Source organism: Protopterus annectens, chromosome 8.part0 (genome assembly GCF_019279795.1).
Source record: "Protopterus annectens isolate FY-2018-M chromosome 8.part0, PAN1.0, whole genome shotgun sequence".
In the NCBI taxonomy this organism is placed as follows: Eukaryota; Metazoa; Chordata; order Ceratodontiformes; family Protopteridae; genus Protopterus; species Protopterus annectens.
This window is the reverse complement of record NC_056741.1, coordinates 609228036-609254900: the sequence shown is the minus strand read 5'-3', so window position 1 is coordinate 609254900 and position 26865 is coordinate 609228036. Positions and strand designations below refer to the sequence as shown.

At 39.9% G+C, this 26865-nt stretch overlaps 1 protein-coding gene across 3 annotated transcripts in view; it reads left to right on the top strand.

The window, feature by feature from the left end:
* Nucleotides 1-26865, top strand: part of LOC122808944 (dynamin-1-like protein) — a 1240976-nt gene that overhangs the window by 283825 nt on the left and 930286 nt on the right. For all 3 annotated transcript variants that reach the window (XM_044080100.1, XM_044080098.1, XM_044080099.1), the window contains one exon: nucleotides 22164-22235. In XM_044080100.1, the coding sequence (XP_043936035.1) occupies nucleotides 22164-22235 (72 nt within the window). The remainder of the gene's footprint in view (nucleotides 1-22163; nucleotides 22236-26865) is intronic.

The following is a 26865-nucleotide window of genomic DNA, read 5'->3' as shown; positions in this document are numbered from 1 at the left end:
CTCAGCACTGAAATAAATAGGACATGCTGGAGGGACAGATTCATAACCCAGAGGCTCCCTTCACTCTGGAATAAAATCCCAGTCCAGGTTAGGCAGAGTCCCTCATTGACTCTCTTCAAGATGAATCTTGATGAGTGGATGGAAGATCGTAGGTTTACCCCGGGTATCACTTCTGTGTCACTGTTAGACAGAGGCACAGTATACTAACCTCAAAAAAGGGCATAGCAAAATTATTTTAAAATGGGTGGCGAAAGCCAAACACACTCTGGCTGGGCTTATAAATGCCCTAGGGAAGATAGCCTAGTATGAACCTATAATCTGTGATCCTTCTTCCCCCCCTTTGTCTTCTTACTGGGCTTTGGGAATCAACCCATATGCGAGGACTGCAATAGTGAAACATGAAGAACATAGTAGAGTTGTGTACACTTACCATAAATGTCGATGTTCGAGTGTATTCACTGTTGCAGTCCTGGTTTCCCACCCTCCATTCCCCCCTTTTTCCTAAGGCACAGACTATAGATTTTTATTTTTTGTATGACGTGTCCAGACTGCTACCATTCCTGGGTTAGCCTTCTTTTAGGGGCTCCTGACAGTTAAGGCAAGAAAAACTGAGGAAATGGTGTCGGCTGCCTCCCTTTATACCTGATGTACTGACATCAGTTTTACAACTGGCGGCAGCCGACGTCATATACCAAGGACTCTGGTATTCGGGCCGACTGAGGGCTACCGGGAGCCAGGTAACCCATATGTGAGGACTGCAACAGTGAATACACTCGAACATCTACATTTATGGCAAATGTACACAACTGTACTTTCACCAAGTTTATTTTTTAGGCTTCTTACATTAGTGGCAATATCCATCTGTCTGTTGATTTTTATTTTTCTTGCTTCCTTTAGCCCTTTTTATTTTTCATTTTGAATTCAGTATAATATTCTCTGTTCCTATCAAGATCCAGTTTAACTTTACTACTACCATTCTGTAGCAGTCCCTCATCCTTTGACCATAAGACATAGGTTACATATTTGTCCTTTGTTAGTAATTCTCCCAAGCTTCTTTTATTATATAGCTGGTTTAAAATATTAAATATAAATGTCAAATGCATGTCTGTCACAACAGCAATTCTGCTTATATCAGGCAGTCTGTTCTTTTTAGAAAGTATATATTTTTTCTTATGATTCCTCCCTCCAGACCATTACAGAGCACTCTCCCTTCTGTAAACAATATCCCTACAATTGCCAGCAGCTGCCAATTCTTTTGTCTTCATGCTTCTAAGGAATATGGCATGGAGGGATAAGGCTGTGATTTGCAAGCAATCTTTATCCTGGTAATCCAGAGTTGATTCTCTTAGTATTTTCCTGTGTACTGGACAACTCTGAGCAAGTCACTTTTTAAGAAGACCAGTACTCTGAATCACCTCTGAAAAGAGGAACTTGTGTCTGCTGAGTTGTATTCGGTTAACAAATTAATGAATGACTAAATAAAGTAAATGCATGAGTTTACTTTGGGGAGGGCTCTTGCAGAAATATAGTAAATGAGGCTTCTGCTTGTCTTTGTCATCCTGTATTGAATTTTTCATCAGCTAGTGATTATCCTCTCATTTCAGTTACCTGTGTTGGTGAGGGTGTGCCCTGTTAAAACTGCCATCAACCTGCATTACAGTCAGATGTTCATCGTAGTATGTTCTGTTGCAGTCCTCTTTCCTTGGAATATCCTTCCCTGCAGGTAGCCTGCAGATGACCAGTTTTCCAGAGCTCAAACCTCCCACAGTATTTTGGCCAAAGGTATCCCAACAAGGCTTGAACATGCTAGTGATATAAAGGGTGTGTCTGCCAGTGCCGCCTCTAGTTCTCTTGCTGAGCAGCTTGCATTGCCATGTATAATTTTCACAGCATGTATAGTGTGCCTGTCAACCTACATCCAGAGAGCCAAATAAGTACCCCAGAGAGTTTTTTTTTTTTCACTTATCATCCTAGAATATTTGATAACTGTTATCTTGGTTAATGTCTAGTTTTAATTCTGACTTAGAGGAAGTTGTTACTAAAGACATTGTATGGTGTGTGGAAAGCAAATTCAGCACAAAGATGTTTACAATAAGCATCTGTTCTGCCTAAGCCCAGAGCACATCAGTGCTTGTCTGCACTGTGCATCTTTCATCCCAAGGTCATTGTTTCAATGATAGAAATCTCCAGAAGATTGCAGCCAAAAAAGGGTGCATGCCTGGTTGCATCCTGCCATGGCATCAGGCAAGGCCTCCAGGAGCCTCTTATCAAAGAAGCAGCTGCATTCAGACAAAAGGGAAGAATAGTTGGGAAATCGAGGACATGACAAATGACCCAGGTTTCCCTGAGCATGGTAATCTCGCTTGAGGTGAAATGCTTTCTCAGACCTTGATCATTTTCCACTGAAATCTCTGTTATGATTACTTTACAGTTACCCATGCTTTCAGGTGCTAGCATGCCCTGCTATACCAATATGCTTGAGGTTCCCTGTCAGCCAAAGACCCTTTAGTATCAGAGGCTCATGTAGTGATTTTGTAAGGGAAAGTTGGGATTTCCAGGATTTTTGTTTGCAAGGAGGCTCGTAGAGACTGCATTGAGGTCTTTGTCCCCAGCCTCTCAAGACCTTGAGGGCAGTGGCTTCTGATACCATGAGACTCAAACCTCCAAATCAAAGGGGTGCAGTCTAGCTTGCCTTGGCCTGGGTTGGGCAGTGCCTCAGTCAAGCCGTCTTCTCAGGCTTGTATGTATTTTTTAATTCAGCTGGCTGAAACTTATGTCCCGCCTTAAATTCAAGAAACCTTTGCTGGCAATGCAAATGGTGCCTTGAGCTTCTTATAAAAAAAGAAAAGGGTGGATCCTCCCAAGAGGAATCTAACTCCTTAGACTTTGAGTTTCCATCTGCTGAGAACTTGAACTGAGTATGAATACTCCCTGATGTTCATCGTGTTTCACTGTTGCAGTCATTACAATTGGGTTATCCTGCTGGCAGGCTACCCGCAGTCGGCCAGAATTCCAAAGTCTAGGTCCGGCGTCGGTTGCTGTCGCCTCTTCCCTGACGTCGGAGCACCAGGGGTATAAAAGATGCAACCAATGACATTTTCTTCAATCTTTCTTGCCGCGCGGTGCCCGAAGCAAAAGCAGTTCGCAAGTGCTGGTCGGCCGACTCCTGAGATTTTCGAAATCGAATTTCAGAACCGAAGTCTTCAGTAAAGCTAAGTACCCCGTTGGGGAAACTTTTTCTTGCTCCAGACCGATGTCAGTAAAAGTTAACAATTGTATTTCTTGCGGGAAGCAAACACCTCATAAGGACTTCCATTCTTACTGCATTCCTTGCCTAGGCCCTGAGCACGACGTTACTAGTTGTCGGTTTTGTGCTAGATTCAACAAATGCACTATTAAGCGTCTGTTTGATTTTGCTTTACATTACTTTGGCCAAAGGTTTAACTACATAATGCCGTCGGAACAACCGACGACCGGAATTCATAAAAAATGCAAAGATAAGGAAAAAGACAGGCATCAGAGGTCCAAAACCGACGAAGCCTCTTCTAGGCCAGTCGCCGGTTCTCAGTGAGGCGCTTTCGCAGCTCCTGACACCCGCTACCTCAGAGCCACAGGCCTTACCCGACTCCCACGTGGAGACACCTAGGCCTCTGGAAACTCAAAGTATTGGGCCTGCGTAAACTATTCCATCAGATGGGTCCGGAGTCGCTGAGCAGGCATCAGCTTCTGAGGTTGTTTTCAGACCTTCACAACTTACTATTAAGTCCACTACAGCAGCCAAGGCAAAGTCAAAAACACCATTAAAGACGAGGAAACAAGTACAGCATTCTCCTGGACAATCATCCATGTCAAAGAAACAGATGCTCAAAATGGCCGAGGACCTAATTACTTTGATCAGGGGCTCCCATCCCCCTCCTGATAAAAGGCCTAGGCAAGACACTGACTATGACTTTGACTCCTCTGACCAGGTTTCTATTTCCTCTGATTCCTCTTCAGATGAGGGATATTCTCTCCCTCCCTATGAGGACTCTGATGCAGAAGAATCTATACCTTCAGCCTCTCCACCTGAGGATTATTCGTTTTGGGAAACCTTGCACACCATGAGGGAGCATTTCCATTGGGAGAGCCAGGATTATTCAGAATCCAAGAAAAGACTCAGGGACGGTCTTTTATTGCCTCAGCACAGGCCCCTGGCTATCCCCCCTGTGCTTGATATTGTTGGTAATGTTTTTTCTGAATCCAGTCTGTCTCCTGATTCTTTACCCCCTGCTCCAGTCAAGCCAGACAGGTACTACAGGGTCCCTGACTCTCATAAATTTCTTTATAAAAACCCTGCTGCTGTCCCAGAAACAATTTCTCAGGGTCCCAAAGGGGTTAAGGCTTCCACTGAAAAAAATCTTGTCCCCTCTGATAGGGATTCTAGAGCTCTGGATAGATGGGGGAAAAAAGTTTATACTTCTGCTACTTTAGCTGTAAGAGCTTTAAACTGCCAGTTTCACATGCTTAAATATCAACAGTGCCTCATGTCTTTGTTAAAACAGAAAATGGTTACAAACTCAGAATGTCCTGACAATAAGGAAATGCAGGATTTATTGCATGCAGCTGAACAAGTGGGAAAGCATACTCTGCAATGTGGTTTTGATTCATTAGAGGCTTCTTGTAGAGCCGCAGTTACAGGCTGTGTCATTCGAAGGCATGCTTGGTTGAAAGAACAAAGTTTACCTGAACATGTTAAAGTAAAGTTATTGGATGCTCCACTACAACATGATACTTTGTTAGGTGTTAAGGCAGAAGAGGTGTTAAAGAAAATGGAGGATAAAGCAAAATCAATGCAGACAGTAAAGGATTTCTTACAGGTTCAACCACCTAGGTTTAGCAGAAACTGGCCTTCAAAAAATTGGTCCTTTCCGGTGTCAGACAGGCCACAAAGAGGCAGATACAGACGCCCAAGAGGCAGATCTCAGCCCCAAGGCTCATACAGACCTAAACAATGGGGTGCTTCAGCCCCCAAAGGAGAAGAAGACAAATCACAACTTTATAGGAAACAGTCCCAATGACTTCCCTCTACAAATGCCAAGCACTTACCTTTTGGCAGCACCCTTAGGGGGAAAGCTAGCACTTTTCTCACAAAATTGGCACATGATCACCCAGGACAAATGGGTACTGAATATTGTTTCTCAGGGTTACAGGTTCCACTTTCACACCCTTCCAAAATCAAAAGGTATGCCGAACCTGCCACAAAACCAATGGGCAGAGGCACAAAAACAAATTTCTGCTCTCGTGGACATGAGAGCTATTCAAAGAGTACCACAGCAAGAACAGGGGCAAGGATTTTACTCAAGACTTTTCCTGGTACCCATAAAGGACAAAGCCTGGAGACCAGTACTGGACCTTTCAATCCTAAATACTTTCCTGGATGTTCCAAAATTCAAAATGTTAACACTGCAGCAACTTCTACACATGCTGGGCAAGAAGGCTTGGCTAGTTACTTTGGACCTCAAGGAGGCATACCTGCATGTCCCAATCAGACAATCTTGCAGAAGATACCTCAGATTCATAGCTGGCTCAATGCATTACCAATTCTCTGCACTGCCCTTTGGCTTATCTACTACGCCCAGGGTCTTCACAAAATGCTTAACACCAATAATTGCATTTTGCTGACAAAAAGGAATTCAAATATATCCCTACTTGGACGACTGCCTTATTCAAGCAGAGAGCAAGGACATTCTACTAAAGCATCTGGCGTTTGTAAAAAGATTACTAATTTGCCTAGGGTACACAGTAAACGAAAAGAAATCAAAACTAGTGCCCTCAAGAGATAATATTCCTGGGTGCAAGCTTAAATACAACTGCCCAGATGGCTTATCTCACGCCAGACAAGCAAAGGCAACTGACTCATTACTTTCAAATGATGGTAACAAAGACCCAGCTCCCTGCAAGAAAAATTCTGCAGGCCCTGGGCTTCATGGCATCCTGCATTCTACTAATTCCATATGCAAGACTGCATATGAGGAAACTACAATGGTATCTAAAAAGTGTTTGGACTCAACATTTCCACAGCCTGGAAACACTAATAACTCTTAATTCCCTGCCTGCAACAGGAGTTTTGATGGTGGGCTCTGGCCTGTCACCACAACAAGGGACAGCCTTTCACCTTACCCACAGCCAGGCCGACACTAACAACAGATGCATTGGATTATGCCTGGGGGGGGCACACATGGCAGGAAAATGTATTCAGGGCACGTGGCCCAAGGAGCAAATGCATCTTCACATCAATCAAAAAGGGATGCTAGCTGTACAGAATGCCCTGACAGCCTTCAAGGATCTGCTACATCCAGGACAACTATTACTAAAGACGGACAATACCACAGTTATGTGGTACATAAACAAGCAAGGGGGCACACATTCCTACCCCCTCTGCATGCAAGCCATGACTTTGTGGAACACAGCACTGACCTATCAAGTACATCTGCAGGCACAATTCCTGCCAGGAACGAAAAATACACTGGCAGACGAACTAAGCAGAAATCTCATGGATCCTCACGAATGGAAACTAAATCCACAGGTCTTCAGCATGATAACAAGGAAATGGAGATGCCCAGACATAGATCTTTTTGCCTCCCCTCACAACTGCCAACTACAGAGATTCTGCACAAGAACTTATCACTCACAAGCATGGAAAGTGGATGCTGTATCATTTAGCTGGAAAACCCTGACAGTTTATGCCTTTCCTCCACTGCCTCTTCTTCCCAAGGTACTCCAAAAAGTTAGGCAAGAGAAGCCAAAAATGATCCTGATTGCCCCAGACTGTCCACGCCAGCACTGGTACCCAATCCTAAAGAGCTTGTCTCAAGGCCCAGCCTGGCCTTTACCTCAAATTCCGCATCTTCTGACTCAACAAAACAATCAGATTCTGCACAGTCAACTCAGAACCTTAAATCTGGCAGCATGGCAGATAATATAGCCACTCAGACCACACCTCTTTCTAAAGCTGTTATGGATGTCATTTTAGAAGCCAGGAGGCCCAGCACTAGGAAATCTTATGCAGAAAAATGGAAGAGATTCTGTGCTTGGAACCAGGCACAAGGACTCGAACCACTTGTTCCAAATATACCTCAGATTTTACAATACCTAACTGAGATGCTGGACAAAGGCCTATCCTTCTCATCAATTAAGATCCATGCCTCTGCCATTTCAGCTCATTACTATACGGAACCTCCTATTTTCTCTCATCCACTACTAAGACAGTTTCTCAGTGGGGCAAAAAAAAACATAAGACCCCCAAGGAGAGCGCCAACACCTACTTGGAACCTCAACTTTGTTTTAGAAAAACTCACACTGCCTCTTTTTGAGCCAGCCAATACAGCTGATATAAAATGGAAGACTGCTCTGCTCCTAGCAATAACCTCAGTAAGAAGAGTTTCAGAGTTACAGGCATTAATGGCAGTGGAACCTTTCATAATTTTTCATCAGGGCAGGGTCTCTCTAAGGACAAACCCAACATTTATGCCAAAGGTAGTATCCAGTGTGGCTCTCAACCAAACCATTCATTTGCCAGCATTCTATCCAAATCCCCAGAATAAAGGGGAGAGACTTCTGCACACTTTGGACATACACAGACAACTAGGATTCTACTTGGACAAAACAAAAGCTTTCAGAAAAACTGAGCAACTGTTTGTAGCTTATGCTGCAGGATCACAAGGAAAACCAATCTCGAAGCAGACTATTTCAAAATGGATAGGACACTGCATTCACTTTTGCTATTCACAACATGGCAAGTCAGTGCCTAAGGGCATTAGGCCACATTCTACCAGAGCAGCAGCCACTTCACCAGCCTTCCTTAGAGGAGTACCAACCAGATTTTAGAGGCTGCAACCTGGAGTTCAGTACACACTTTCACCAAGCACTACCACTTACCTCTCTACTCTAAATCCAGAGCAGGCTTTGCCACTGCAGTTCTGCAGGGCCTGGTAGCCTCTCCCAATCCTATTTAGGCCCAGCCACCCAACCTCAGCTTTGGGATTCAACCCAAGTGTAATGACTGCAACAGTGAAACACGATGAACATAGTACAGTTGTGTACCTACCATAAATGTAGATGTTCGAGTGTATTCACTGTTGCAGTCCAGGTTACTCCACCTACCATCCCCTTTTTTCTTTGCTGGGACTTTTCTGTACTTCTCACTTCTATACAACCTATGTGGTGTATTATTAGCTTGTAGATGAAGGAAATGTTTATTTTACTACATGCTTGTTTTTTGGCATAATTTTTCCAGCCTACCTATTTGGGGGCACCTGACATCTGGGGCAAGAAAAACTGAAGAAAATGACGTCGGTTGCATCTTTTATACCCCTAGCTCTGTGACGTCAGGGAAGAGGCGACAGCAACCGACGCCGGACCTAGACTTTGGAATTCTGGCCGACTGCGGGTAGCCTACCAACAGGATAACCCAAGTGTAATGACTGCAACAGTGAATACACTCGAACATCTACATTTATGGTAGGTACACAACTGTACTTATCCGCACCTGGTGAGGGAAATTTTCCACAGGGGAATCCATGGAATACTAGATGCAGAGTTTGTATAGATTTGCCTGAATGCAGGCCACTAGCTGTGCTTCCAGATGTTCTTCATGTTTCACTGTTGCAGTCATCACACTTGGGTTATCCTGCCAGGGGTAGCCCTCGGTCGGCCTGAAGACCAGAGGCTTAGTATTTCTGCGTCAGTTGCTGTCGCTTCAGGACTGATGTCAGGTTGGCAGGGGTATCAAAACAGGCAGCCGATGCCATTACATCAGTCTTTCTTGCCAAGGAGCCCAAAGCAGAAGCAGTTCACGAGTGCCGGTCAGCCGCTACCTGAGTTTTCGTTTCCGAATTTGAATCATCCTGAAGTCTTCTAAAGCTAAGTAGTACTCCGTTGGGGATCCTTTTTTCTTGCTCTAACCAATGTCAGAAAAAGTTAACAATTGTCTCGCCTGTGGAAAGCAAATACCATACCAAGATTTCCATTCTTACTGCGTCACCTGTTTAGGCCCAGCCCACGACGTTCCTCGCTGTCAGTTTTGTGCTTTGTTCAATGCCCAAACTGTTCGTCGTCAGGCCCTTATTGTAGCTAAATACTTTTGTTCTTGATCTCTGTATTCCGAAATAGCTTTGGTAAGCTATCATGACTACCAATCTTCTGAAAAAACGTAAGGTTAAAGACAGAGACAGACCACACAGGCCCAAAACTGCCGACCACGCTTCCATTAAGCTAGTCGCCACTTCTCCGCTACTCAGTGAGGCACTTTTGCAGCCCCTGATGCCCGCATCGATGGATTCGCAGGCAGCTACCGAGACCCGTTTGGAGTCCGGTATGCCGCAAGACTTTTCTCTGACTATGGAACCTGCTGATGTCTCTACCTTGGATGGGTCCAGAGCTGCTGTGCAGACACCGGCTTCTGAGGAAGTTTTTCGCATTACCGATATTCAACACAAACCGTCAACTTCTTTCACCTCTTCAGTTCTTTCTAAAACTGCCAAGTTTGTGCAGGAACAGCTTTGGCTTATACTGTGAACCATATTCCAAATAGTAAAGATAGCAGTGCTCTGACACTGCTGCTACCCTTTTCACCAGGGTCTTGAAATGCCAGTCACATGTGCTTTTATACTAGTAAACCATGTTGGAGAAAATGAGGACTAAGGCAAATGGGATTAAAGATAAAGATATGAGACAAGATGCTTGACTTATGTGCCCTATCATTCCAAGTTGAAAAGTACTGTAAGAAATGTACCTGTGATGTAGTTGATACATCATACAGGGCAACAGCTATGGGGTCAATTATCTGGAGACATGCCTGACTGAGGACCATGCTCTGCCAGACAGTGTAAAGGCAGTAGTCCTTAATTGCCACAGTGAGTAAGGATCTGCTGTTAACTGGAGGAAAAAGGGAACTTCCTAGCCTGTTGGACTTTTCATACCTTTGTGCCCCCACAAGACGAGCCTCATTTGATCCAGTAAAGGAGGAAAAAAGGAATGGCAAGTAAACCCAGAGAGAGGGATTAGCAGTGACTCAACCAAGCTGCCCCCTCAACTCCGTCTCATCAAGACCATCCCAAGCCTCCCTACTGCCCTTATCAATCTTGGCCAACCCCCCCTTACAAAAGGTTTGGGGGACACTTATTTATTTTCTTTTTTCTAAAAAGATTAGAAGAGAATTTTTTCACTAATTTTATTTTGATTTTGTTTACTGTGCTTGAGTTTAGTCAAAAAACTATTTTCAGTTGAGGCCCCTGGGAGAAAATCTCCAGTGTGTTAAAATATTTTTAAACATGCATTTAGTAATGTACTTTAACAGACAGTAATATATGTTAATTAGGCATAAATTTGCTAATTAGATTACACTCGTTTGAAAGTAGAGGCAACAATTACCATATAAAAGATGCTTATGCATTAGTAGATATTAAATGTTGAGCACTTGAATAGGTGTATTGTCAGATAATAAATCATGTGATTAGTGCTTGGAAATTCAAAGAAATGGAGGTAATGAAAGGAAGTAGGTAGGGCAGAAAATGTTAATATTGTGTGTAAGAGGTGGAGTGAAAAGCAGATTTGGAGACAGCTATATACAGTGGATATAAAAAGTGTACACACCCCTGTTAAAATGCCAGGTTTTTGTGATATAAAAATGAGACCACAATAAATCATTTCAAAACTTTTCCCACCTTTAATGTGACCTATAACCTGTACAATTTAATTGAAAAACAAACCACTATCTTAGGGAAAAATATAAAAAAATAAAAAAAGTACAATAAGCTGGTTGCATAAGTGTGCATACCCTTAAACTAATACTTTGTTGAAGGGCCTTTTGATTTAATTACAGCATTCAGTCTTATTGGGTATACACCTGCCATCAATTAAAGAGACTCTGATTAACCCCAAATAAAGTTCAGCTGTCCCAGTAGGATTTTCCTGACATTTACTCAGTTGCCTGCTACAGCAAAAAACATGGTTAGGGTATAATATAGCACATATTCTAATCTGTTTAACATGTCTGCACATGATCAAACCTGCACTGGTATTTGAAGGAAAGGTGCTGGCAGCATACACGTCCATTGGAATTTAATATTTTTCTGTTAACATACATAAAAAGGTCTCTTGGTGAATCCACCACTGTGCACAGAACAGGAGGATGCCCTTTTGGGTCCACAGGCTAAAGATGACTCTGACCACAGATTCCTAGGTGATAGTTTTGGGGGCTCATATAAAGAACCGAGTAAAAGAGACCTGGAGGAACAGGATGGAGAAGGACATAAACCTCAAGGAGATTATGTGGCTCATTTTGTCTCTGAAAGCATTTGTCCCTGCCTATAAGGAGGGAGTGCCATTGGTGAAGACTCACAATACCACACTCGTGTTATATAAAAAAACAGGGAGGGACTGACTTCTAGTCATTGTGCAGACTTGGCCGTGCAAGCTTGAGAAATAGCCTCTGGACTGGGGTATCTGCGATTGCTACCTATAATCTTTCAGCACAGAATGTGGTAGCAAACTGGCTGAGCAGATGCCAGTCCTTCCCCCACAGATGGATATTAAACCAAGCTTGAAGAGGATGATGATGAAACTGGGGGGTTGTGGGTTTGAGAAGTTAGGAGTGAGTAGGATTTTGGATGCAGATCTTTAAAGAGATTGTCAACAACTGTACAGAACAAAAATGCAAAAATACAAAAGTGGATAAACAATAATCAAAGCCAAGCACCACTTTGGCCGCTGGAGAGCACCACAATTAACAGTAGTAAATAATAATCCACTCAAGAAAATAGTGTTAAATAGTTTTAATCCGCTTTCATCTTCTGACTTTATCAGAATGCAGTGTATACTCTAACAAACTACTCAAAACCCACTATTTTAGCAACTGGCTGTGCTCATGTGACTCCTCAGGCAAATCTGCCACATAGCAGTAATATTAGGATACTGCTAAGGATGACCCAGTTCTGTCTAGCCTCTACATTTCTTATTCCTTCCTAAAATTGTTTTATTCCAATGGTATTAACTTGTATGTCTATAATTTGATATTAAACACACTCCTATATGCCATTTATTTGCATTTAAAAACACAACTATGTGCTGTACATAAGCCTGTGCTGCAATGTTAGATGATATTTTATATGTGTGTATTAAGAATGCAAGGCTGTTTCTTATAATTGTATCTGTTTAGCAATTGTTTAAATGGAGCTTTTCTCCCAGGGCCTCCGCTGAAAATGGACCTGTGTCCAGTCGGACTTTCCCGGCCATCAAAGGTAAAATAAAATAAAATAAATAAATAAAATAAATAAAATCCCTTAATATAGTACAAAATTAATTGAATCAATTAAACAATTAACCATTAATTAATACCTAACTAAAAATCCCATAAAAAATGCATAGTTAAAAACAACACGATGTAAAAAAAAAACACGGTATAAAAAACATACAATAATGTTAACAGTCACATTTTAATCTTTGTTGTCTTAAAAAACATTTAATGTTCACATTTTCATTTAAGCCTGGGGCTCTAGAAGCACACAGCTTAATTTGCCACCTATCTTCACAGGTTTCTAACTTGTCCTTAAAATTCCCTCCCCTTGTATCTACTGGGACACGTTCCAATACTGAAACAAAAACTTTTTTGTAGTTGGAACAACTAATTGAATGTTTAAATAAAGCATTATTTTTGTCCTTGGTCTTAATACTATACAGGTGTTCCTTAATGCGCTTTTCTAAATTACGAGTGGTCACGCCTACATAAAAACTGGGACATCTAGAACATAAAGCTATATAAATCAATCCTATGATTTTACATGTATACCTTTCTTTTAAGTATATGTTGAAACCAAGATTTTCTATAAAAATATGTTTGGTGACATAGATATACCGACACACCTTGCATGCACCACACTTGTACGTACCACGTCTGTGCCTGTATCTGAGTTTTCCAACAAATTTTTAAAACTTATAGTTTTATAAAAAACAAAGTTATGGTGGTCACCTAATGACTTTTTTAATTCTGGGTTACCATGTAATATTTTCCAGTTATTACCTATCATTTTTTATATAACATTTGAATCTACCGACATGTCTAGTTTAAAGGTTGACTTCCTTTTTTCTTTGTTTTCATTTTCATTCATGATATTTGAAGTGAAACCTCCTTTTAAAATAGCTTTGTAATGTGACTCTCTTTTTATCATAAATTTCTGAGGCTACTCGATACAAGTATTCCTCAAAACTTCTTTCTTTAAACATGTTGATTACTGTTGCTGCTACTTTAAAAAAAATACTATTTTGTGTAGTCATCCTGGATGCTCGTATAAATTGTTCCCTAGGAATGTTGTTTTTCATAAAGTTAGGGTGTCCACTTTTATAATGTAGATAATTGTTAGAAATGTTTGTTTCCTATAAATTTTGCTGTAAAGAAATTTTGCTGTTAATTTCTTTACTCATAATGTCCTACTTAAGGTCTACATCAAGAAAATGTACAACCTGGATCAGAACACCAAAGGCAGAGGTGTGTCCATATTCATTAAGAATATCCACACCTCCAGGCTAGTTACGCAGCATAATGCATCTGAGGTTATCCAAGTGCAACTAACTCTGGGCAAAACTGCAATCCAAAATGTAGCTTGCTACAGATCCCCCACTATGCCCCAGGATTCCCACTCCTCTTTTCTTGATATACTGGAAAATATTAGGGCGATTTCAACTACCCCACCATTAACTGGGAAAACTACTCGTGTACCAACTCTTTCACTCAACGCTTTCTGGAATTCATAAATTCCAGTGCCCTGGATCAACTTATCCACACCCCCACCAGGGGCAGCAATGTACCAGACCTAGTCATTACCAACATGAGTGACCGTTGTTCCACACCTGAAGTCAACTCCTCGTTGGTCAGATCCGATCATAAGCTAAACACCCTAGATATCCGCATCCCGCCCCCCACCCACCATTAAGGAAACCAGGATAAAAAATTTCTCCAAAGCCAACTTCATGCTTCTTAAGGCAGAAGTGGCGAACTTCATGACACCCATGCAGATGGACAATACAGTTACGACTGCTGAATCCTACACAAATCCACTCTATAAGCACTTAACACGAGTGCATGGATCGTGCTATCCCAAACCGAACCAAGACGCTATCCTCCAAAAAAAGGAAACCAGTTTGGTGGTCCCCTGCTATAAACAAACTCAAGAATACTAACACTAATAACACTAATACAGGCTTAATAGTAAAGTACTCATTTCAACCGGGATATATGTTAGACTTTAAACTAAGTTGCCACTTCAATTCTCTATTTAATAACACATACTATTAAGCCTGTAATAATGTGTAGAGCTTCACAAATTTAATAATCCCACCACTATTTTTATATGATATTTTAAGTGGGTTTTGATAGTGTGTTATAACATTTCTATGGGTTTATGTATGTTTCTTAATGTTTTTTTAAGTGTTTTTATATACTAATTCTTCAACAGTAATTTAAATGTAATTTAATTGTTATTTTGTCTTTAAAATTTAATTGGATGTAATTGAATATGATATAAATAGAATGAAATGTAAAATGGGGGCATCTGATGAAGTCTTGTACACAAGACGAAAGCGCTAATCTTGCCTGTTATTAAAGAAGTTTGTTACTAACTGAGGGACTGGACCTTCGCTCCTTTTTGTGGTTGAGTCTTTTACAATTATTTCTTACTTTTTTGTATAAAATTAAGTCCAAATTCTAAAACTTTGTTATGTTCAGTACCTAGTTCAGCATTGGAAAATTTACTATTTTCACTTCATACCCGTTTGGTACAATAGGATTGATTTATATAGCTTTATGTTCTGGATGTTCCAGTTTTTATGTAGATATGACCACTCGTAATTTAGAAAAGCATATTAAGGAACACTTACATAGCATTAAGACCAAGGACAAAAACAGTGCTTTATTTAAACACTCAATTAGTTGTTCCAACTACAAAAAGTTTTTGTTTTCAGTATTAGAATGTGTACCAGTAGTTCCAATGGGATGGAATTTTAAGGACAAGTTAGAATCCTGTGAAGCAAGGTGGCAAATTAAGCTGTGTGCTTATAGAGCCCAAAGCTTAAATGAAAATGTGAGCATTAAATGTTTTTTAAGACAACAAAAAATAAAATGTGACTGTTAGCATTATTGTACGTTTTTTTACACTGTGTTCTTTTTAACTATGTATTTTTTTATGTATCTTTTGGTGGGACTTTTTAGATAGGTATTACTTAATAGTTAATTGTTTAATTTGATTCAGTCGATTTTGTAATATAACCAAAAATAAAAATGCACCACACGGGACTGTCAGACAAGTATTTTAATAACCAAGCAATAAAATACTCAGCAGGTAAAATTGATTAAGCGCTTTCATCAACCAAAGAATGACTTCCTCAGAACACAGCAAAAAAATTAATTAAGCTTATATACTTTCCGAATTCAAATAACTAGTAATTGAATAATTAATTCTTAAAGCAATATACTCCATTTATACCATAGTTAAAAAAAAATATATATTAAAATATGCCAATGAATAAGTTTCCAGAAAAATAAATATGCAAATAAATTTATATATACATATATGTTAACATTTTATATGTACTCTTGTCCACATTTCCAGGTATGCTTTTTATTTTTTGGGGTGTTTTAATCTATTAGCCCTTTCTTTTAATACTAGTAAAATAGATAAATAGTCATTCAAACCAGGAAGAAAATTTGAAGCTTATCTAAGCTGCCACATTAACTCTTTCGTAACCAAACAGTTTTTCCAGTCTCCCCCTCTACCATCAAGTTCAACAGTGTCAATGATACCAAATTTAAACCCTGTATAGCCCTTGCAAACTATAGAATGCATGTAAAGGGCATTCATCTCTTTTTTTATTTTTTTATTATTTATTTTTTATTTTGTACTATATTTTTTTATTTTGTACTATATTAAGGGATTTGTTAGAGAATACTGCATTCTGATGAAGTCAGTAGACGAAAGTGGATTAAAACTATTTGACGCTATTTACTTGAGTGGATTATTATTTACTACTGTTGATTGTGGTGTTCTCCAGCGGCCAAAGTCGTGGTTGGTTTTGAACTCTACAGGACAATTATATTTATAAAGTTGCAGAAAGTCTTTTACAGTACATACAGAATAGTATTCAGGAATAGGAGTTAGGTTTAAGGGAAGGTATGGATTGAGCAAATTAGAGTGAATGACATGTTGATGGAGAAACGTAGAGAAGGTCAGAAGGAGTTGCATTGTGTCTTTGTGGACTTGGAGAAAGCATATGATAGGGTGCCTAGAGAGGAGTTGTGGTACTGTATGAGGACGTCTGGAGTGGCAGAGAAGTATGTAAGAGTGGTACAGGATATGTACAATGGTAGTGTGACAGTGGTGAAGTCTGCAGTGTGAGTGACAGATGGGTTTAAGGTGGGATTACATCAAGGATCACTCTGAGCCCTTTCTTATTTGCAGTGGTGATGGACAGATTGACAGACGCGATCAGACAGGAGGCCCCATGGACTATGATGTTTGCAGATGACATTGTGATCTGTAGTAAGAGTAGGGACCAGGTTGAGGAGACCCCGGAGAGTAGGAGATATGCTCTATAGAGGAGAGAAATGAAGGTCAGCAGGACTAAGACAGAATGTGTGTGTGTGAATGAGAGGGAGGATAGAGGAATGGTGAGGATTCAGGGAGTAGAGCTGGCGAAGGTGGATGAGTTTAAGTACTTGGGATCAACAGTTCAGAGTAATGGTGAGTGTGGAAGAGAGGTGAAGAAGAGAGTACATGTGGGGTGAAATGGATGGAGAAGAGTGTCGGGAGTGATTTGTGACAGACTGGTGCCAGTAAGAGTGAAAGGGAAAGTCTACAAGAGGGTAGTGAGACCAGCTGTGTTGTATGGTTTGGTGACAGTGGCACTGACAAAAAGGCACGAGTCTGAGCTGGAAGCGGCAGAGTTGTTAATATTTGCATTGGGTGTGACAAGGATGGACAGGATTTAGGAATCAGTATATTAGAGGGTCATCTCAGGTTGGACGGTTTGGAGACAAAGTCAGAGAGGTGAGATTACGTTGGTTTGGACATGTGCTGAGGAGGGGTGCTGGGTATATTGGGAAAAGGATGCTAAGGATGGAGCTGACAGGTAAGTGGAAAAGAGGAAGGCCTAAGATAAGGTTTATGGATGTGGTGAGAGAGGACATGTAGATGGTTGGTGGGACAGAGCAATATGCAGAGGACAGGAAGAAATGGAAACAGATGATCCGCTGTGGCAATCCCTAACGGGAACAGCCGAAAGAGAAGAGTAGTGAATAAAAATTGTTAAAAGGAAAGAAAATGTTTGCAATGCATATAAATTAAAACAGTGTTAATTTGCTGTATTTTATTTTCTATTAATGCACATATGCCTGTGTCTAGGTGCTAATTTAATAAAAGTATTGAAAAGTAAAGTAAATTGAAAGTAAAGAAGCAAGGAAAAACATAATGCAGAGAAAACATCTATTAGTGATTGTAATTCTAATAGAAGATTGGAAAAAGAAGGAACACGATAATTAAGGTTTGGCTAATTTGTTTTAACAGTATTTTTTGGGTGGGGGTGTGTCCATAACTTGGCCATAGTAGTAGTTATACCAAAGAAGGGGGAAGATCCCCTTGTTACAGAGTCCTACAGATCCATGTTGCTTTTTATTTGTGGATCAGTGTGGGTTTATAAAAGGTAGATAAACATTTGAAAATATTAACAGAACCATTATAATTCAAAAATACGCATTGAACAGTAGTAAAATGTTGATTTTGAATGGGTTTGCTTGTTGAAAAGGCATTTACCATAGTGAGATGGGAATTTATGGAGAGGTGTGGCATCTGGATTTCCACAAAGGTGGACAGCAATGTTTAGCATCCACAGAGGAGCTAAAGCAAGAGCGAGGTGTGGTAATGATTGGTCTAAAAAAAAAATACAAGAGGAGGTAGGCAGGGTTGCCCTGCCACCATTACTCTGTGCTTTTATATTTATAACCATTAGTCAGGGGCGCGCTATACAGTAATATTTATTTGGAAATAAAAGGAGAAACTTGAGAGAAAATAGTCATTTTTGAAGATGAGACAACATTATGTGCTACCAGTCCAGAATATGATATAATTTTATATCGGACAAACTAAAGTGCTTTAATGGTATACCAGGATATGAAGCAAAAAAGTTTATTACTATAAATATGTCCCAACATATGTGATGGTGCAGAGCTCCCCTTTTTTGAGGTCATGACAGGATATAATGCTTCAGAATTTGAAAAGGGTTGTTGAGCAAGCAGCCAAGGAAATGTGGGAAGAAATTGCTCAAAAGATTATAAGTAAGATAAGATTGTGGAAACTGTTATTTACGGACATTGATAATATGATACAAGCAATAAAGAATCACCAGTACCAAAAGCATCTTAATGTAGGTCAGGCTTATGTGCATCAACAGAGAGATCTGTTTAGGATAAGAAAGAGAGAGAGATTGCAGTGTTGGGGGGGTGGGCATACTGACAAAGGAACAGGGGTGCTTTGGGACTCCCAGATTTGGTCACAAGTCCATACAGCCTGGATGAATGTGTTGATCCAAGCTAGGGAATGTATGTCCAAACAGAGGCACATGATAGGTGTTGTATCTGATATCTCCGAAATGTAATTTTGCGACTCCATTTTTCTGAAAGTGCATTTATTCGAAAATGCACCTTTGTGAAAAAACAATTCAATGAACAGTAAGTGAGGTGGTGGTTGTAGATCGCAGCACAGTGAGGATAAGGGAATATTCCATTTTCCCCAATGTACTACAAACTCGGAGATAGAATATATAAGTAGTGGGAGTGTGCGTGATGAGGGGGGGGTGTGTTTAGTGTTGTTTTTTTTTTGCTGTTCATTGAATTTTTTTTGTGAAGGTGCATTTTCGGATAAATGCACTTTCGGAAAAACGAAGTAGCAAAATTACATTTTGTAGGAATGTAATTTCGGTGGGTTGAAGTAGACCCATTATATATATATATATATATATATATATATATATATATAGAGGTCTAGGACTATTCACTGAAAGTCAAATGACTGTGCACAAATCAATGAAAACACAATTCACTGAAACACATTTAATTGAAAGTTATATGTGGCCTTTTCCCCACTGTAGTGCGACCCTGGAGTTAGTATATATAGTAAGGGGGGGTGTGGGGGGCATAGCCTCCCACATAGTTTGGATATATATTCTGTTCAGAAAAGAGTAATTTATTGGAATTGCAAGTATCCATGTATATAGTTCAAAATATTTAAAATAGGTAAGGGGCTACGCCCCCCACCCCCCATTGTGGGGGGAGGTGCCCCCCCTTACTATATATACTAACTCCAGGGTTGCAATACAGTGGGGAAAAGGCCATATACAGCTTTCAGTGAAATGTGTTTCAGTGAATTGAGCTTTCAGTGAATTGTGCACAGTCAAATGTGCTTTCAGTGAATAGTCCTAGACCCATATATATATATATATATATATAAATGTGTATAATAAAAGTAGTAAGCACATTTTTGTTAAAGGACGTTGGAGCTTGTACAACTAGAACAATGCAGTAGGCTATACTTATTTCACATAGTAATGATAAAGATGTATGCAAAAATTTAGTAAGCATTTGAAGAAAGAACAAAGAGCCAAGACTTTGAAAGCAGACAATAAAAGGGGGTGTTAATAAAAATGGAAGAAACTAGACAAAATGTTGGGTTAATGGACTGTGATCAACTTGTATGTACATGTGTAGTGTTAGAGTTCAAGGGGGAAATCAAGAATATAGATAATAATTTTGTTAAAGTTCAATTAGTACATTTTACAATTGAGGCTAGAACAGAAATGGCAGACCTCAAAACAGTAACAAGTATACAAGGCAATATTAGGTTTGAAAAGACAACATAATGTAAAGGTAAACATAGCACAGAATGGACATTTAAACAAAGATATTACAGTTCATCAATGGAGGGAAATTTAATCTTAGTTATGCAAATAAATTGAGAAAATTTTGAATTTTTTGTGGAAATGTTTGCAAAAATATGTCTGTATCCCCCTAATCTTTGAAAAAAAAATGTTCCTGCAGGTATTTTCATACCCCTGTGAGATTTGATAGAAAAGTTTCTGTATACAAGAAGTATATGTTGGAGATGTGATAGTTAAGAAAGATATTCTTGGTAGCATATGTTTTGTGAAGGTACTGAGTTGCTTCAGTCCAAATGTGACTTGAATAATATGTTAAATCTTTACGTGGAAGACAATTTAACTTCAGTATACAGATATTTTTGTTGGTGATCACTAGCATACACTACTAGGTGAAAGCATTGCTATCTTTATTGTTGATAATTGCTAAGAAAGCTGCTAAAAGAAAATAGAAAACTGAACACTGATAACCATTAAGGTGGGTGAGGAAGAACTAGTAGAGATCAGAATTATAACTTAAATGAAAATTGTTTATATGGGATGTTACAATAAAAGTTGAGCTTAAAACAGACATTGACACAGAACAAAGTACCAGAGTAAACTCCCGTATAAGGTGTGAAATCACTTCGACTTGTAATGTATGGAAAATAAAACAATATGGTAAATAATTTGTTATCTCAATATGTTGCTAATACTTAACTTGTGTTTGTTTAATGAGTGTGTTAAATCAAACTTGAGATTAACACTAGGTAGAATCATTGATTGTGGCATCATATCTCTCAACCTCTTACAGCAAGAAATCTGGACAAAGCCACAAATGGGGGGACAAAGGCCCAAAAATAGGGACACTTTTTAAATATTACTCTTACAAACGTAGAAAGAAAACAGGATAACAGGTTTTGCGTGAGTATGATTTTTCTGAAGAATATGAAATCAGAAACTCAAGTGTATGCCATTATTTTCTGAGTTCGGTCCTGATTGATTTGCCAGAAAACTACAATTTTATGAGAAATAGACCAAAAATATGAGGCAAAAATCTGGACCTTGTGTGAAAATCTGGACAATCGAGAGGTATGTGTGGCACTGAATTTACATGCTTCAAAATGACAAATTAGCGATAATTGAATGTCAGTACTGATTGTCTGACATGAAATTATTTTTTTATTTGTATTGTATAAATATACAATTCTAAACTAGTTATATCAGCAATCATTGTCAAAATGACAAGTGTACCATGCATCGGCATTGCACGGTATGTCAAACAAAGTTTTATTTACATCACTTAAAAACTAAGTGCTGAAAAGGATATGTCTGTATGGAATATGTCAGACATTGGGAAAGGAAAATACCATTTGGAGTGAAGGCCAGGATAGATATGTGACAGGCATGAAAAATGGGTGTGGCTGATCAGAAGGATGATGGTGATGGTGGAATTATGGAAGAACATTGCCGTGGAATAAGTGACACAGAAGGAAGTTACTTGGGGAGGAGTGGTGCCTTGTAGCCCAAAGATCAGAGCAGAAAACTTGGCATAGGTTACAGGTGCTGAAAAGGCTACAATTTAAGGGGTGAGATGTGGCATGATAGAGACTATAAAGATCAAGTTCGAAAAGTATTAAAATTAGAGGTGTACTGTAAGATGACACAAAAACAATTGAGAATATCATTCATTTGAAGAACTGACAGTTTTGAGAATAATGATCCCAGTTTGTGAATTTAAAAGTACAGTAAAATTCAGGTTTTGATCATCTGAATGAAAAACTGATTTTTGTTTGTAGAATTCCATTTTTTAAAGATCAGTTGTAAACTGTGAGGGTTATTTTTGATGGATGACTGATGCTCATTGAAAATAATTTAAAGGCACATGGAATAAGAAAAGCTTGGGTATGACATGTGCATGTCCAAATTCTTGGGAAGATTGGGGATGGAGAAAAGTACTTGGTGATAAATGGTTGGGGAAAATAGCTTGAGAGTAACAGATACAGAAAACAGATCTGATACAAAACAAGCACAAGTAAGAGATATTGAATACTTAATATGCCGACAATTAAAATGGCATTTGGACAGTAATAATCATCCAGTTTGTTTGGGAACATGCCAATTTGTTCACTGCAGTGATAAGGAATTTTAATGCACTGTACAGAATGATATTACTGTCTTTCATCAATGCTTTTGAAGTGATTTTTTTGTAAAATATTTGTTTCCATCAGATCTTTACAGACTTCAATGAAATTCGACAAGAAATTGAAAGTGAGACAGAACGAACTACAGGAAACAACAAGGTATGAAAACTTGGAATACTATTTTTTACTCTTTTGTGTGACATAACATAAGCATAATACATATTTCAGTCAGTAACTACACATCTTATTATACAAGGATAAGAAGCTATTTTTCCCATAACTCAAAAACAAAACTATTTGTATTGCTGTAAATATCTCATGGGCGTAAAGGTACTAGTCAATGCGCTCTTTGATCTCTAATGTGAGTATCGCTGTCTGTGTGAAAAGTTGCACTGTTTTTGAATTAGGTTATTACAGGGGAATATTCCATTTCCCCAAGGTGCAGTAATATTGGAGCCAGTTATACTAATTAATGGGTGCAGTTTTTGAATCCCCTTGCAAAGGCAGGGTCTGCTGGGCTTCTCCTCAATATAAAATAGTAATTTAATATCTGCTTCAGTTTTTTTTCAAATTTTAACAAAGTTTGAACACTATCATTTGTAGAACTAGACATTATATTTAAAAGGTTAGTTTTATTTTTTTGCTGCAGGAGTAGTATAATTTCTTTGCTTAATTGAGGAAATGCTATCCGGGTTCCCTGGATGAAATGAGTTGCTCATTTCCCTTTATTCTTTTTCGTCTCTACCACTACAACTGCATCCAGAAATGTATAGTATATTGGTCTTTTCTGTAGTCCTAAGGTTCTTGCATAATTTATGTGGCGATTTTCTGATTTGTGGCCACAGTGTGTTTTTGTTTTGCATTTAAGGTTTTTCCTTCATGATAATTTTTTTTTTGAGGGCACAGAGGACATTATAGAAAAAAAGAACAGTTACTGTGATATCTATGTACCAGCTTGCACCAAGTGTACTTCAATGTCTCGCTTATTGACTCTGCAGTGACATCTTTATTTTTTGTTAATGGCCTTTTTGTCTCTTACATAGCACTTTATTACCTTTAATTGATGGCACAAAACCGTATTTGCGGGCAACATTTTGTAGCAGAAGTGTATATGCCTGATTCACATATTCAAAAATTGTTGTCAGCACCTATATTTAAAATGTCTTTATTGCTTGTGCATCTTCTATCAGTGACTTTAATATGGGGTACAGACATCTTTAAATGAGTTATAGAAGATGCTAAGCCATGTAGCACATTAGTTGTATAGAAAATTAATCTGAGTAAAAATCAGATGGAGATTAGCTAATCCATAGTGTCTGTCTTATTTACTCACCATCCAGACATCACATGATGTCAGAAGTGAAGAAATAACTGCAGAACCAAGGAAATGCGTCTGTACAAGTGAAGGCGTATATTTGATCCAATGTTGTCTATTTTTGACCAATTCAACAGTGGGGTTGTTGGATCCGACCTCAGCACTGATACTAAAGCTCTTCAGATCTAGGGCTGTGACTCCTTCCCTACCCATAATTCCCTGAACTCTAACTCAGTACCTCAGATCTCGTTTGCCACCTGAAGTATTTTTTATGCATTTTCAAGGACTCCAAGACCTGTATTCTTTTTGGTACAGTTTTACTGAAACTTCAGTGTTACCCTTCTCTTCCTCTACAGAACGAATTTGTTTTCTCTAGTTAGCTTAGTCTTATGAGAACTGATATCTTTGCTTTGGGATTGTAGGGTTAGAACTAGTTAGTTTTCATATAGGATTGTTTATAGTGTGCTGTGGTTTCTCTCTAGGTAGGTGTGTGTGTGTGTGTGTGTGTGTGTGTGTGTGTGTGTGTGTGTGTGTGTGTGTGTGTGTGTGTATATGTGTGTGTAGCATTAGGGTCTTAGTATACGATTGCTTAGTGTGCTGTACTTTTCTTAGGCAGATGATCTTTATAGTTATGCTTAGTATTACAGTAGTTCGATTAGTGTTCCTGCTTCAACAGTTTTGGGTCATGGCTGATGGGCAAGGGTTTAAAAAGTGTACAGAATGCAGACACAAGCTATCTCCCCAGGACTCGCACTCCTTATATGTCTGTTGCTTGGATGTTGCCCACCTCAACACTTGGTGTCAGGCCTGTTCCTCCTTTAGCTCCTGGGCTGTTCAGACCAGGAGGGAAAAGCTGATTGTTAAAGGCCTTCTTCACCCTCAGATGGGGTCTTCTTCCTCTCGTGCTGGGAAAGACAAATCTAAGAACTAACAGAAGGAAAAGGAGAAATACAAAAAGAGTCGAGAAAGAGAAACCGCAAGATATATATAGAGAGAAATCAAAAGAAAAGGAGAAATCTGAATCAGGGAAGTTCCACAAGAGATTCTGGATCCAGTACTTGTGTCTGGTTCAAATTCTAAAATTCCGAGATGTTCAGAACAATCATTTCCTCAGGCCCATCATTCACCTCAGTGGGCCCAATTTTTAACTGACCAAGTAAGTCAGAGACCATACTTGACTGATCCTTCAGAAAAGGAGGTACTCAAGACCACATTCAGTGGCATCATCTTCTTGGTCATCTAGAAGCCTGACTGAGTAGGATGTTGACAGGATGAGGAAGTTCCTTAGAATGCAGATTCAGCTTGGGATTCTCAGTACCATCTTCTGGGAACATACAGAATGCTGGGCCATCTCCCCCCCCTACTCTTTCTTATCCAGACCTGGTTCGCCCCTTTGATCCGGTTGTCTCGAATCTGATCTGTCTTGGAGTGCCTTTGCAGTAGCCGGTAGTACAGGCAACTTCAACTCTGACAGGGTTCCTTCCTGTTTCCACTCCAGGTTACTTGGATTAAGAAGAGACTTTGAGAAAAAGCTTTGGTGCGGTCTCTCTAGGGGGGATGAGTCAACACAGAAGATGTCAGAACCATCTCTTTGCCTCGGCTGTCAACAGCTCTGTACCGAGGATGATCTCTGTGTCAAGGCCCATCAGTTCAAGGCTTCTTGCCTGTCAAAGAATGGGAGGGTTCCAGCTAGGCAGATAGCGTCCTCTGCCTTTGAGCTGGTTGTTTCAATGCCAAGAGAAAAGGCGCTTCCATCCAGTTCATTTCCATCTGATTCCCAGCTAAAGGTTGCGTCTATGAATCAGTCTGAGAAACGGATGTACATTTCAGCAACTTTTGCCCTTTCGAGCACAAAACTACTTAGGCCATGTTACTAGATTTTAGAGGACCTGACAAAGGAAATTTCCAAGTCTCTTGCAAGTATTCTGCTTGTGGATGTCCAGAAGATGGTGGACTCCTAGCTTTCTACTCTCCAGTCTGCCTTTAAGGTAGCAATGCTTTCTAATGCAGTTGATGTCATGACCAGAGCAGCAGGCACTGGCATTGCCATCTATCAGAATGACAGGATGCATACATTTGACTTTGCTGAAAGCTTTAAGATGTCTTTTGTTAATGCCCTATTTGACAGGTCCACTTTGGCCCTAAGGTGAAAGACACACTGACTAGGAGTCAGACGAGATCCTATGCTAGGAGTCAGAGGACTGGAAAGATGGGGTTCCAGAAGTCACACAGCTCTTCCCAGGACACTTCTGGAGACAGTTCCCCTCATGGCAGAGGAGGAGGTTTCAATAACAGATGTCGCCTGAGAGGCACAGCCAGGCCACAAAACCAGGGCTTTCTTGATCCTTTTACCCAAAAGCCCTTTCAGCACCCCTGAAGGGTTGCTTGACTGCTGCATTGTCGAGACAGTCAGGGGTGCTTGTCTTTGCACCCAGAAGCCTGACAAAACATAACTACAGATTCTTAGGTGCTAAATATAATTTTAGGAGTCTATTCTATACCATTTTCCCTTCATCCTTTGAAGAAGAAAGTTCCAGTGTTCCACCCACTCAATGGGAACTGATAGTAGCAGAGATCTCTGAGTTGCTAGAAAGAGTCATCCAACCAGTCATCAAAGACCAGCTACAATCCAGAGTCTACTTGAAGTTCTTTTTAGCACCAAAGAAAACAGGGGACCTCAGGCCCATTCTGGATCTTAACCATCAGAATCAATACGGAACACGGGCAAAGTTCCAGATGGTCACACTTCAGCTCGTTTTGCCTCTGCTAATGGGACAATTGGATATGCTCCATGGATCTCAAGGATGCTTACTACCATATCAAGGCAGACAGACATTCAAGAAGATTTCACTGTTTCCAGCAGGGAGCCAATCATTGTCAATTCAGAGGTCAGCCGTTTAGTTCATAGGTTGATGCCAGGCTGTCTGCCCTAGAGCATTTATAAGCCTAGCCAGAGTGTGTTTGGCTTTCACCACCCTTTTAGATTAGTTGACTGTGCCTCTGTATAGTAGGTCACAGAAGCTAGCCCTTTTGAGGTTAGTTTACTGTGCCTCTGTCTAGTAGGGACACAGAAGAGATCCCAGGGGTAAACCTACGATCTCCCATCCACTCGTCAAGATTTCTCTTGAAGAGGGTCATTGAGGGACTCTGCCTAACATGGATTGGGATTTTGTTCCAGAGTGAGAGGAGCCTCTGGGATATGAATCTGTCCCTCCAGCATGTCCTATTTATTTCTGTGCTGAGGTTTAAGTCCCTGGAGCGTGTAGCTCTAAGGGATTTGGATTTCCTGAGGTGAAGCATGTCCATTAATTCTGGGTTGGACATGGCTTTATACGTCAGGCACAGATCGCCTCTGAGTAGGTGGTAAGCAACTGAGTAGAGCTGGAGTTTCTTTAGCCTAACTGCGTAGGGCATCTGTTTGAGCCCCTTGATCCTCTTGGTGAGGTACTTTTGGGGTCTTTCCAGTTGCTGCAG